We start from the raw sequence: 15,072 nt of genomic DNA, 5'->3' as shown, positions 1-15,072 counted from the left end.
ACACCCGAACGGCATGCATCTTCCTCCTTCAAATTACATTTTAAAGTACAGGGTGATTTTAATGTCTGCTGACTTATTTAACAACATGTTTATTTGTAAGGGTTAAAGGCTTAAATCTCTAACACAAATGATCAATAAATAATTTAAATATTTTTGACCCAACCATGGAGTGAAGTAACCTATGAAAAAGTATTATGTGTCTTAGTAGATTTACAGAAATAAAATGAGTAAATTATATTTAAAAACTAAAATAATATACCAAATGGTTAATACTTTACTTGAAGGGTTGTGCATAAGACTGACATGAAAAAGGGTGTATGCATATTTATGACAACTGTCTTTAAGTGTCTTTTGTTCATTTATGTAATTTTTAATGCAAATATGACATTGTTTAAGATGACTTGACATAAACAAATACAACATAACTTGATGTAACATGTTATGTTAAGATTGGTCTGTTTTCCAGCTGTCTTTTGCATGCACAAGCTTTACATAAAAAGAAGGAAACAACGTGTTTGAAGCTCTTGATATGTCATTATCATGTACAGTACAGAACTCTTATTATTCTAATCTATATGTAAATACAGTTTTATATCCTACGGCACCTTTAAAACTGAGATCTGTTCTCATTTAAGACCCCCTTATGTGTTGTTGTTGTTGTTGGAGGGTTTTGAGTCCTCCCCTCCTGGTTCATGATGTAGATTAGATGAATCTGTTTGGAGTTACACAGTGTGACAGGTTAATCTCAGAGTAAGCAACGCCTCTCCTCATTCTCTTATCGACTGAGACGTTCCTGAGAGTTTTTCTGTTCAACTCTCTCTCGGCGGAGGTAAGTCGCCTACAGTATTATTAAGCTTATGAGTTGCTGAACTAGGTTTGTGCATTTCAACAAATCTAAAGTGCATACTTCTTTACTTTGATTTAACGTTAAGCTTTATTGGTGGTTGCTGTATATTTCAAGTATTTACAGTATATACATGGTATTTATATTTAGAAGCAGAGTTTAGAATTAATAGTAATTTAATTTCATGTCATGTATTATGGATATTAGAGATGCACCAATATATTGGCCAATAATCCGTATCAGCCGATGGTTTAAAAATAATTGGCCGATTAATTCAGTCAGTTAATAGTGGCAGGAAACACATCAAATTGTGCTGTGTGTAAAGAAAGTGTTAAGAATCATCATCAGTCTGATGATCAGTGTTGATAGCAATTAAATTAACTGAATGTTATTAATTCATTAAACTTAAGAAATACTATGTGAGTTAAGAATGTTAATTTGAGTAACAGGTTTGTTTATAACTAAGATAGTTCCTTTAAAACAAGGTGTTTTATTTGCAGTTCTTACAAAATTGGGTCATTAATTATCATTTATTTAAAAGAAAGTATAAAAGGTAAAACCTTATAAAACCTTCAAACAATCCATATTGGTAATCAGTATTGGCACACATCACTCCCAATTATCCAGCCTGGTGTCACCGTTAATACGTAGTATTAATATATAACTTTCAAAAACACAAAACCTACTTTTTGTACGTTTAAATAGATGCCGAAGCGAACAACGTATTTGCAACATTTAATCGTAGCATTATTAAATTTTTACAGCGTACAAATGTAAAACATTTTAAAATCTTTCATACCATATTGCTGTATAATTTCCCTTTAACCATTTTATCGATAATGTTAGCAAATATATATATATATATATATATATATATACATATATATATATATATATATATATATATATATATATATATATATATATATATATATATATATATATATATATATATATATATATATATTGCTAAAACCTACTTTTTGTACGTTTAAATAGATGCCAAAGCGAACAACGTATTTGCAACATTTAATCGTAGCATTATTAAATTTTTACAGCGTACAAATGTAAAATATTTTAAAATCTTTCATACCATATTACTATATAATTTCCCTTTAACCATTTTATCGATAATGTTAGCAAATATATATATATATATTGCTAAAACCTACTTTTTGTACGTTTAAATAGATGTCAAAGCGAACAACGTATTTGCAACATTTAATCGCATTATAAAATTTTTACAGCGTACAAATGTAAAACATTTTAAAATCTTTCATACCATATTGCTGTATAATTTCCCTTTAACCATTTTATCGATAATGTTAGCAAATATATATATATATATATATATATATATATATATATATATATATATATATATATATATATTGCTAAAACCTACTTTTTGTACGTTTAAATAGATGCCGAAGCGAACAACGTATTTGCAACATTTAATCGTAGCATTATTAAATTTTTACAGCGTACAAATGTAAAATATTTTAAAATCTTTCATACCATATTACTATATAATTTCCCTTTAACCATTTTATCGATAATGTTAGCAAATATATATATATATATTACTAAAACCTACTTTTTGTACGTTTAAATAGATGTCAAAGCGAACAACGTATTTGCAACATTTAATCGCATTATAAAATTTTTACAGCGTACAAATGTAAAACATTTTAAAATCTTTCATACCATATTGCTGTATAATTTCCCTTTAACCATTTTATCGATAATGTAAGCAAAAAAATATATATATATATTTAATATTGTATTATTAACAAATGACTTATCTGTGAGCTTCATTATTTTTAAAAAATTGTGTGTGCTCATAATCTTTAATCAAAAATGCAAATCTCCTCCCCTCCTTAAAACGATCTCTCTTCACTTCCGGTCATATGGTATGGCAGGTGGGTGGGGTCCAGGAGAAGGTCGCAGCGATTAGCAATTAGCAACACGACCCAACTTCAAACGATCCAATCAGATCTTGATGGACAAATTCAAATCAAGCCCTGCCTTATTTCATTTCAGAAGCCACTTCATTCGGATATACGTCACCACGGGGAAAATAAGGCCATCGCTACTTCCGTTTCATGGCGACTTTGGGTTAAGTGGTTGCAATCAGTTTATTTAAGCTACATTTAAACAAAAGTTTTTTATTTCATTTTACTTTACTAATCTTTTTTGTTTAAATGTAGCTTAAATAAATTGATTGCAGCCATTTAATTTAAAAAAAATTGAGTAAATTGAATGAATACATTTTTTCAGTGTAATTACAATAACTTATTTATTGTGAATTTTTTTTAAGCATTACCAAAAGTAGTTAAAATGACGATGTGCTGAAGTCGCAGTTCTCTCTGGAGTTTATGAAGTACAGAGAAATATTAAAGTTATTAATCCACGAGAACGTTAATCCAGCTTCTTTCTGTCAAGGTGCGCATTTCAAAACGCACATTGACTGAAAGACGCAAATTTGTGACGTAGCACGCAAGAGCCAATGAGCATTTGTTATAACTGCCATAAAGCAACGTATCGTAAAGCTTCTTGAGACGCAATATTTAAATAAATTTCATAACAAACCAAACGTGAGATTTGATGTTTACGGTCGCTGATGAGAACTGGGATCAAAATTATATATTATAAATAGATAACAGCGAATAAATAAAATTAACATCTTTTGTGAATTTATGTTGTGATTTGGTGTAATTATTGTTAATCAGGAGAAAACTGCATAGGAGAAAACGCATTTTGAGTGAACAAAGTAAATATTACAAAATGGTACAGAAATGCAAGGTTTTAATGTGTTGTCTTGTTTAATATTAATTCTATGAGCATTAATAGGTAAGTTAATAAACTGTCTTAAATAAATGAGTCAGAAAATGTCATAAATACAGTATGAGTAAAAAACGCCAATGCCCGCGATTGTACGTCTGTCAAGCTGTTAAGATGTAAATAATTAACGTTTTAGTCCTGTCAACAAGTCGATATTATACACAAACAAGCAAGACGAAACTGACAACAAAAATAACTTTATAATATTAATTTTAATATTATATTTAATTTTAAGCAGAAAAAAAGCAGAAAGTTTAGATTTTTGCTGTGATGTGTTGAGAATCACTACAGGTTTACACACGGATCAGAAAATTAATTTCATCTCATGACTTTTTTTACATTGGTTTGCTTAACTTTCGGAAAAAAATCAACACATAATAATAAAAAGAATAATAATAAAATCCTAAATAAGCTAATAATAAACTGCACATAGTTTTTTATGCATTTTTATCTATTCATCCTTCAAACACACCTGCAGAGTCTCAAGAGCCTATATGGTAAACATTTAGATATACAATAAAACTTTTTTGTTGTTTTACAGATTTGGGTTAAACCAGGAAGATCTCTGCATCATGACTGCTGTAAGTACAGTATGCTTATCATCTGTGACAACTTTTTAGTATGCACTTTTTTAGTATCTCTAGCTTTGACTCTTTTGTTAAATGCACTCGGTAGGATGAACTAATCTGTTGTTTCTGGAGTGTTCTCATGGGTCATGTGAAGGGGATTATTTAACAGACACAGGAGTTAGGGGTCGGCCTTCAAAGCAGGGCCGAATAGATATAGGATTAGTTTCCTTCTTGTTTGTGTCCATGTAATACGAAGCACACAATATAACGCTGTATCTTTCATTTTCATCTCATTAGACCGGAACGTTCCGTATGGTATCCGAGGATGAGCAGGCATTACGCGCTAAGCTCGAGCATCTGACGGTTAAGGACCACGGGCCGGTGTACGGACCCTGTGTTAAACTGCCAGACCACACCATACAGAAGGTATCACAGATTACTGTAGTCACTGCTATAAAGATTTTATTTACGATAACCTGCTTAGTTCTCACATGCATTTGCACTGTCAAAAAAATGGTCCCTATATCACTGGGGCAGTACTTCCTAATATAAAGATCCTAACATGAACCATTTTGGTACATATATGCATACATACATTTTAAAGTAAAATTTACTCAAAATTTTAAGGCAACTACTGTGGGTACCTTTTTTAAGTTGAACCAACAAATCGGGTTTTTTTTGCAGTGGGGACAGATTGTGGGTTGCAAAGAGCAAACATTCGGTGTGTTACTTATAAATGCATTTGTTACAGTAAATGTAAATTCGAAAATGTGAATAATTCATATGTTTACAGGCTAAAGATGAATTAAATGAAACGGTAGAAAAGAGGATATCGTCTGTGAAAGAACTGAGATCCTTGATTAAAGAAAAGGCAAGCGGAGACGATCTCGCCAAAGCTGTGCAGGAACATTTTGGGGACAAACCCGATTCCCTACTTCTTAGATTCATACGGGCACGAAAGTATGACGTGAGAAGAGCGCATGAACTTATGAGAGGTAATTTTATTTCGTTTCATCAATGCATTCATAATATGCTTTCAAAAGATATGTTTTTTAAGAATCATGATATAGTTACAGTATATCTAACCAAACACTTCCCTGCAACTAATAGATGGTATAATTGTGGGCAACTAAAGAATGCTTTTGTGTTTATTTACTGTATGAGAACTGCTCATCGCTGAGACAAGAAAACATTCTGCTTTAATTGGACTTTCCCAAAACTTTCAATGGGACCCTTTGTATGCAAACCGGACAGATTGTTTTGGTACTGAGAAATTGCTGAGAACAGACTATGCTTTGATGCTCTGAATATTTCACACAAAACAGAAGACCCTGATGCATAATTGCATAAGCCACAGAAATATGCCAACCACAATCACACACACGGCTGAACACTTTAAGGGCATAAGAATCAGGACTATTGCAAAAAAAAAAATTCTGCTATTCACTGGTTTACCGAGCCCCTAAGGTGACATTAGAGCAAAAATTAAATAAAGTTTAGTTTGCGTGCGCACGTGAAACTATCGCATGTGCACGTGAAACCAAAAGTTTTACATGCGCATGCGAAAGTTTCACGTGAGCCCCCAATTTTTTCTCATGAGTACGCGTTGTTTCACGTGAGCACCCTATAGTTTCAGGTGCGCACGCGATAGTTTCGCGTGCGCACGCGAAACTAAACTTTATTTAATTTTTGCTCCATGTCCCCTTAGGGGCTCCGTACTGGTTAAGCCTTAAAGGAATAGTCTACTCATTTTCAATATTAAAATATGTTATTACCTTAACTAAGAATTGTTGATACATCCCTCTATCATCTGTGTGCGTGCACGTAAGCGCTGGAGCGCGCTGCGACGCTTCGATAGCATTTAGCTTAGCCCCATTCATTCAATGGTACCATTTAGAGATAAAGTTAGAAGTGACCAAACACATCAACGTTTTTCCTATTTAAGACGAGTAGTTATACGAGCAAGTTTGGTGGTACAAAATAAAACGTAGCGCTTTTCTAAACGAATTTAAAAGAGGAACTATATTTTATGGCGTAATAGCACTTTTGGGAGTACTTCGACTCGCCTGAAAAGTCCGCTCCCCTTCTCACTCTCATAATGGGAGAGGGAGGGTGTTACTGCGCCGAGTCGAAGTACTCCCAAAAGTGCTATTACGCCATAAAATATAGTTCCTCTTTTAAATCTGCTTAGAAAAGCGCTACGTTTTATTTTATTGTGTTTGGTCACTTCTAACTTTATCTCTAAATGGTACAATTGAATGAATGGGGCTAAGCTAAATGCTATCGAAGTGTCGCATCGCGCTCCAGCGCTTACGTGCACGCACACAGATGATAGAGGGATGTATCAACAATTCTTAGTTAAGGTAATAACATATTTTAATATTGAAAATGAGTAGACTATTCCTTTAAGAAACATCTTTAAAAAGAAATAAAAATAGACAAATAAAAACAACAGAGATGGTAAACAGATTTCCTTAGCAAACATTCTAATCGGGATTTATTTGTACCATCAAATGACAAATGTTTGGATAAGTACAATGAATGGTCTGACTGTAATGTTCTTTGAAAGGTTATGTGCGTTTTAGGCGAGATTACCCTGAACTGTTTGAGAATTTAACCCCCGAGGCCGTACGCAGTACTATTGAAGCTGGCTACCCACGAATCCTCTCCACCAGAGACAAATACGGCCGAGTGGTGCTGCTCTTCAACATTGAGAACTGGGATTTAGAGGAGGTCACGTTTGATGAAGTATGTACAATTCTTTAATGCATACTTTTTGTTTTTTAATGAGCAAAATATTTACATTTTATTTTTATTGTACTATAAACTGACTAGCACTAAAAAACTGTTTGTTTACTAGCTTACCCGTTTATATTTTGTTTTATTTTTCTTTATACTACACTGTAAAAATTCCTTGTTGCAATTACATTTTTAAAGGGGACATATAAAAATCTTTTTCCATGTTTAAGTGCTATAATTGGGTCCCCGGTGCTTCTTTCAAGCTAGAAAATGTGAAAAAGATCAACCCAGTAACTTAGGTTTGGTAAACCATTCTCTGCTAGCATGGAAAATATAGGTCATTGACATTTGGCTCCCCTTGTGATGTCAGAAGGGGATCTTATTATAATAATACCACCCCTTAATCTGCACTATCCAACCACAGCACTGCCATTTAGTGCAGAGAGAGGAAATAATTGACAGCACAATCGAGTTTCCATTTAAACAAACCACCATTATGGCGATCAATGTTTGCATTTCATCAGCTCATTTGCATTTAAAAGAACACACCCCAAAATTTTGCTCACACCTACAAAGTGGCAATTTTTTACATGTTGTAATGAATTATCTGTGGGGTATTTTGAGCTAGAACTTCACATACGTTCTCTGGGGACATCAAATATTTATTTTACATCTTTAAAAGGTCTTGTGAAATGTCCCCTTTAAGGTTAATTAACTTGAATTTACCATTCATTTCAACTTTCTTGACTATAAACTATAAAAATAAAGTCGAATTAGCATAAGTTAGCATAAGTTTATTTTTATCTATATTTTATAGCAATTGTAAGTTCAAATTGATTAAACTTAGACATTTAGGTGCAACAAGGGATTTTTTACTGTGTAGGTGTAATTCGTACATATTTTATGAGGTGGCTAATACATATAAATTTATTCGACCAAAGTAGTTCATTTTTTAACTATACCGAGAGATAGCATTATTTTTTTCTAATATTACGATTGATTTTGTACGAATTAATATGAATTAGCCAACTCGTAAAGTATGTACAAATCCCCTAGATTAAATTGATTTCTAGTATGAAAGATTCATGTTATATGTTTAAGTAAAATGGTTTATTCAATTTACCATCATACTTTTTAAAAGAGCTGGGCACTTCACTAAATTAGGACTGCTAACGATTAATCGCGACTAATGGTTTGCAGAATAAAAGTTTTTGTTTACATCATATTTGTGTGTGTACTGCGTATAATAATTATGTATATATAAATACACACAGATGCAAGTATATATTTACATATTTATATATAAGAAATATTTATGTATTTACATTTTATAATTTATATTATATATAACTATAAATACTTAATATATAAATATTTTTTTCTTAAAATTATACATGTGTGTATTTATATATACATAATTATTATACACTGTGTACACACACATATATCGTCTTGCAGCCCTACACTAAATGCTCAATACATCTCCTACTTGTTTTTTGTTCACAGTGTCTGCGTGCGTACTGCGTAATCCTCGAGAAACTTCTGGAAAATGAGGAGACTCAAATCAACGGTTTTGTCCTTGTTGAAAATTTCAAGGGTTTCACTATGCAACACGCGTCAGGCATCAAACACACAGAGCTTAAAAAGATGGTGGATATGTTACAGGTACAGTACAGTATGTGCTTGTTCGTTTACACTCGTTGCTTACTGGGAAACATACTTGTATTCTTTCACTTTAAGCCATTCAGATCAGTGTCCGATATACCTGTAACTATGTTTTCACACCGCCACTGGCGAGAGCGTCAATAAAAGCTCTGGCTGCCCTGCCAATGACGCTATAGAAAAGGTGTAGTGGACCCTCTGACACTCAAATGAATTCTCTAAACTCCTCTCAAACGGAGGTTTCCCCGCCTTCCGATTGGTTGCCGCCGAACTGCGTCATAGATCCTTACCATAAAGTTGAACTGATTTCAACTCTCCTCGCCGTACACGACGCGTCGCGTCGCTGCTCACCCGCTCTCATTGAAGATGAATGACTTCAGGCCACTTTTGACGCTCTCGCCGGTGGCGGTGTGAAAGCACAGTAAGAATATTAAAGGCACAGTATGTAATTTCGCTAAACAACAACAACTGCCGCAACTTGATGATGCTGTTAAAGAGGATGGAACGATGAGAGTTTAATGTCAATAGGAATCGATCTGACAGGATAAATAATTTTTATGGATGAGAATTTAAATAAAGTTTTTTGTATCTATAACGTTGCAAAGATTGATCGGATTGTGACATCGATAAAGCACTGCTTTTAAAACACTTGAAGTAGGCATGAGTAGGCTACATGTCATGTGAACAAAATGTATAACACAGTGCTAGTAGTTTTGGGATATTTGAATGCAAAAAATTGTACATATTGTGCCTTTAAGCATTAGATTTACCATTTATTAAATGCATCTTTAATTATGTCTAACATTTAACATCACTAATTGCTTGCGTAAACCTTGTGTTCTCTGTGTAAATACAGGACTCCTTCCCAGCCAGATTCAAGGCTGTGCATGTGATCCACCAGCCCTGGTACTTCACAACCACCTATAATGTAGTGAAACCTTTTATGAAGAGTAAACTATTGGAGAGGGTGAGTGTATTGGCGGTGTGAAAGCTATTGAAGTGAGATTTAATGCAAATAATGGCCTGTTAACATCAATAAACATTACTACGATGCTATCTATATTAGCGTCTGCATCACAATGTAGCGTATGTTTTAAGCATAAGCTGCACTTATATTCACAAAAAATGGATGTGGATGATCTGCTATATCTGATCTGCTATAATAATCACTGAAAATCCACAAGACCTATTAAATATTCATTAATATTAATCTCTTAATATTAATATTAAAGGGAAATTCCACTTTTTTGAAAATATGCTCATTTTCCAGCTCCCCTAGAGTTAAACATTTGATTCTTACAGTTTTGGAATCCATTCAGCTGATGTTCGGGTCTGGCGCTAGCACTTTTAAGATAGCTTAGCACAATCCATTGAATCTGATTAGACCATTAGCATTGCGCTAAAAAAATAACCAAAGGGTTTCGATATTTTTCCTATTTAAAACTTGACTCTTCTGTAGTTACATAGTGCAGTGGTTTTCAAACTGGGTGCCGCGAGATGGTGCCAGGGGGGCCCCAGTTTTATGACATTTTATGACATACATTAATTTATCAAGAATTCTGTGTAATTAAACCTAAAAAAAATAAGGCTACTTACCAAAAGCACTACTTTTTTATATAATTTAATGTTAAGTTATAGAACCGTTTTTTGTCACTAATTTTCTTTGGGGGGCCGCGAAGGAATGCACCGTACACAAGGAGGGCCGCACGCTAAAAAAGTTTGGGAACCACTGACATAGTGTACTAAGATCAACAGAAAATTAAAAGTAGTGATATTACGCACTGCCTGAAAATAGTCCAATGCCATTGAAAGTAACCAAGGGGACTATTTTCGGGCAGTGGGTAATGTCACTACGCCTGCTGCAGCCATGTTACATCAGCAAAGTCCTTGATTATTACACCAGAATGAAAGTATACTTCCTACCCATATCTGCCTAGAAAATCGAAATCCTTTATAATCATAAAAACAAAAAGGCATGCGAGTGGTTTCTCGCGAGTGAGAGAGAAATCACGGATTCTAAGCAAACTTTAGACGTTCCAAAACCTACCAAGTGCAGTACTTTAAACACTTTACAGCTTCTGTGTGAATGCACGCACAGATTTCAGAAAATCATTGGCAGTGTGAACGAACCAAAAATCAAACGATCCCGCACCTTCCGTGTATTTTCCGTAATGTCTCTGTGAAAAGCGCTTATATATGGCCGTCCCTCACCTCTGTCCCGTAACAGTTTTTGCAGCATCCCTTCTCCACCCCATCGCCTCCTTCTCAGCTAGTACATCTACAGTATCCCAGTTAAAGAGGGGGAAGTATTCTGGGTTCGGGCTAAAATTCTGAGCTCGGAGCCCTCCCCTCGGACAGCACGCCAAATATGCTTTATCTCATTCCTTATTGATTACATTTTAATGCAAACTTGTGAATTGTTGATTTTTTTTTAAATCACAAGCCACTGTTTAGCACAAACTAAATAAACAAACTTAAACTTAAATTGAAATTAAAAATGTTTTTATACGTGTAATATGTATTTAAATCTGTTTATCTGAGAGATTCTGACCTGTCTTGTTACTCTTTATAGGTTTTTGTTCATGGAGATGAGCTTGATGGCTACCTCCGGGACTTCGGTGCTGAAATTCTTCCCCCAGATTTTGATGGGACGGGGCCCAACTGTGATGGCAAGGAAACGGCCATCAAACTTTTTGGATCTGAAGACACCGCTCTTTAAAGTTTTTTACTATTTAGTAGCCAATAGTAGAAGACTACTACAAACTTTTTTTTTAAACATGAAGGTATAAGAAATGTGTTTAGAGAATTAGGCCTATTCAGTTATTCTGTTGTTGTAATACGGTACAAAAACATGATTTTAGTGATGATGAACTGTAAGGGATACAGGTTTTATCTAAAGTTATACAAAAACTGAAAAATGTTGTAACTGTCATTGAAATCTTTGCCTTGATAAACTGTGGCCTAAAGTTTTCATGAGTATCATAACGTTTTGTAATGTGTGTAATGGTTAGATAAACAATGATATGATTATACAAAGATATCAGTTTTTAATTTTTATTTGTGCTTCATACACCTCTGGGAGGCAATATAGGGGAGGCAATATAATTTTTCCAGAGCCAATTATAAAAGTGGCACAAATAATACAGCCAAAATTGTACTTATGTGTACACAGAGAAAAGCGTAATATTCTTCTTCAATACCATGTATTTATTGCAATGTTTTTGGAGTTTACAATAAAGCCACCAATGAAATTTAAACTTAATTTTAAACGTAGGCTAATTAAGCTAGGTAACTTTAACGTTTTCGTGGGAAAATCATGAGGAAAATACGTTATTATTATCATTTTTATCATTATTATTATCATCATGATTAATTTAGTAATGCATCATTTGTATTAAGAAGAAAATCCCTTTACCTAAAGTGGCGTTGACAGCCAACTTACTGAACAACTCACCGGAGTTGTGTTGAGGTAAACGGCCAGTGGACCAAACCACTGTGAGGCAAGGGAGGGGGGACTCATAATATTTTTTTAAACTCAAAACGCATTTTTTTCTGCCTCGTTTGCATTTGTATTGTTTTACTAACACAACTATTAACAAGTAGGCTACATATGAAGAGTTTGGTTCCAAAACCAGATACATTTTTTATGTTATTAAAAAATTCTCGTTTTTTGATTGAGCATTCCAATTAAAGTGCACCTATTTCATTGCTAAAACAAGAGCCGTTTCTCAATATGCGTTCTTGTCTGTACTTGCGTTCTTGTGGACTTGTGAAACGTCATCAGTCGCGGCCCAAGTACTGTTCCAATTCAAAGTTCTCATCAAGCCCAAGTTCACATAAAATCCCCGGATGTGTTCTTGATCCGCCCATTTTATCGAGGATGCATCAGAGGAGACTTGTGTGGACTTATGACGGTGAAGTTTCCCAGAATGCATTTCGCGTCAGGAGTTCGTTCTTCCGAGTCTGAACTTGCAAGTTCGAACTACGAAGGACACAAGTCCGAGTTTGGCGTACTTGGTATTGAGAAACGGCTAAGGTTATTTTGTGTATTTGGTATAATACAATGTGTTTGCGTGGTTTATGGTTAAAAAACACATTACTTTTTTCCCCTTACGAAAATTAAACTGCTTCCTATTGTAGTGGTGTCCGAAACCTGCCCTTACGAAAATTAACTATGGTTTTTCTACAGTTAAAACCAAAAAAACATGGTTACTGTAGTAAACCATAGTAACTACAAAATAACCATGGTTTTGACAATCATGGTTTTCAAAATAGTTAAACCATAGTTAGTGTAGTAAAACCATGGTTTTGCTGCTAGTAATCAATACACCAAAAAACCATGGTTACTACACTTTTACCACAATATAACCATGGTTAATTTCCGTAAGGGTGAGTGAACAACTTCATTCCCTACATTCGTTCACTAATTTTTACCCACAATGCACTCTGATTACACTCAGGCTGCATCCCAAACCGCATACTGTACAGTAGGTACTGAACAGTAGGTACTGAATGAGAAGAAGTACCTAATTACTGACAGTTAAAACAGTAGGTACTGTATAGTATGAATCCTGGTAGTATGAATGCGACTCGGACGTACATCCGCCATGTTGATACATCACGTGACATACTTCGTCATCACGTCATGTCATACCAGCGCGAAAACCAGGGGGGCAGGGTTTCATATTTTCTTGAAGCCGCCCTAGGCACCGCCATTAGCTAGCGGACCCCCACCTGCTCTTAGCATTCCATTGACTCCCATTCATTTTGGCGTCACTTTGACAGTGAATAACTTTACATCTGAGGCGTTTAAAGACTCAATTTGTGCATCAATTATTTCTAAAGAAACACGAAAATGTATAAAAGGCTCCATTACCTTGTATCTTACGTTATGGCCCAGTAAAATCAGTTTTAGTAAAACTATGCTAACGATTGCGTCATAACCACGCGACTCTCTGTCGCACAGTTGAGAAATTACCGTATGGACAGGAGGAGAAGCGCATGTAGAACATGGCATACTGGCGTTAAACTTTAAAATAAATACATACTATGCAAAATGACAAAGTAATTAATCAGAATACTAAATATACTTAATACAAAATGTACTCCTGTTCACGCTCGCCGTTTCTGCAAGATTCGGTGGGTGATTCAGATTTCTCTTGGCACAGCTATTAGAAGACTTACAATTGTCAGACAGGTTGCTCACGTCACCAAGCTCAGTTTGAGTCTGCGCAGTACGCTCGACCCCCCGGAAGTGTGAGCTTCTAATTGGCTTCACTTGTCTCCGTTGAATCCAACGGGGTCGCTGTGTCCATTTCTTTTACTGTCTATGGCGAAAACAGCCGCATCGCCGCTGTCACCTCTTCTTTTTCGTGCATACGCTCCCAGGGCATCATGGGATAGTGAAGTGTCCATCGTATGCACGCTGCAAAATCTAACCTACCGGAAGTAGTAGGTCATCTGGGTACTTTTCGAATACTGTTTTTGGAATACTATGGCTGCGTCCGAAAACTCTAAATTGCTGCCTTCTGATGCAGCTTTACAAGGCATCAAGGCATGTCCGAATTCAATGTTTAGTTTACTTTCTGTCTCCTGAGATAACTTACCTATGCGTGGACGTACATTAAGAATGTGATTGGTCGAGTCCGGTCGAGGTCGAAAAATAAAATGGCGGCCAAGGACGCGACTGGACCACCAATTTAGTGTAAATAAAGGTATATTTTCACTTTTTACACCTTTTAATTGCATTTCGAGCGAGAAATTAGTATTGTAGTTTTCAAATATGTGATTAGTTATCACAAAGCGCTCTCTGTTTAAATTTCAAACACGCTGCCTTAGAAGTGTGTCCGAAAGTCTTTCTCTGAGCTGCCTTCATGCCTCCGAAGTCATTTCCTCATGAGGCAGCGAGGCAACGAGTCACTGCCTTGAGTTTTCGGACGCAGCATATGTATCTGACATATACCTGCTTGCCTACTGCTTTTCGCCTACTATATAGTATGGAAGTAGGCGGTTTCGGACGCAGCATCACTCACTATTTCCCAAGAGAATGCATAACTGGAATCAGCTGACAGTAAACACCAAAAATTTACGTTTACAGTTTTGTTCGTTAGTTGTCAGTTTTTGTTGTCAGTTACTTTTTCTACTTTTTTAAAATAAACAAGTAAAAATAATTGTGATATATTTTATTTAAAATATAATACACATTTTTATTTAACAATAAATAAACAGTAATATGACAAGCAGTTGTTTTGTTCTTTTTATTATTAACTAACACAGTTAACATGGCAAATGTGACAAATAGCAAGAAAGTACTTTACCGTTTCACAGTACAATCAATAAAGCCACACAGGTGTAAAGGTACGACAAATCTCTATAGCCGTTTCTCAATACCAAGTAGGCTACGCCAAACTCGGA

At 35.0% G+C, this 15,072-nt stretch overlaps 1 protein-coding gene across 1 annotated transcript; it reads left to right on the top strand.

Annotated features, from left to right (window-relative positions):
* Window positions 1–715: 715 nt before the first annotated feature.
* rlbp1a (retinaldehyde binding protein 1a) lies at window positions 716–11,724 on the top strand. Its single transcript, XM_055184437.2, has 8 exons — window positions 716–829; window positions 4,230–4,269; window positions 4,555–4,683; window positions 5,051–5,252; window positions 6,827–7,005; window positions 8,503–8,661; window positions 9,515–9,625; window positions 11,231–11,724. Exons 2-8 carry the CDS (start codon window positions 4,261–4,263, stop codon window positions 11,375–11,377), a joined length of 936 nt encoding a protein of 311 aa, XP_055040412.2. The 5' UTR covers window positions 716–829; window positions 4,230–4,260; the 3' UTR covers window positions 11,378–11,724.
* The last annotated feature ends 3,348 nt before the right edge of the window (window positions 11,725–15,072 follow it).

The sequence above is a fragment of the Misgurnus anguillicaudatus genome, chromosome 21, assembly GCF_027580225.2.
Source record: "Misgurnus anguillicaudatus chromosome 21, ASM2758022v2, whole genome shotgun sequence".
Lineage (NCBI taxonomy): Eukaryota > Metazoa > Chordata > Actinopteri > Cypriniformes > Cobitidae > Misgurnus > Misgurnus anguillicaudatus.
Note: the sequence above shows the minus strand (reverse complement) of the source record. Positions and strands in the feature narration are given on the sequence as shown.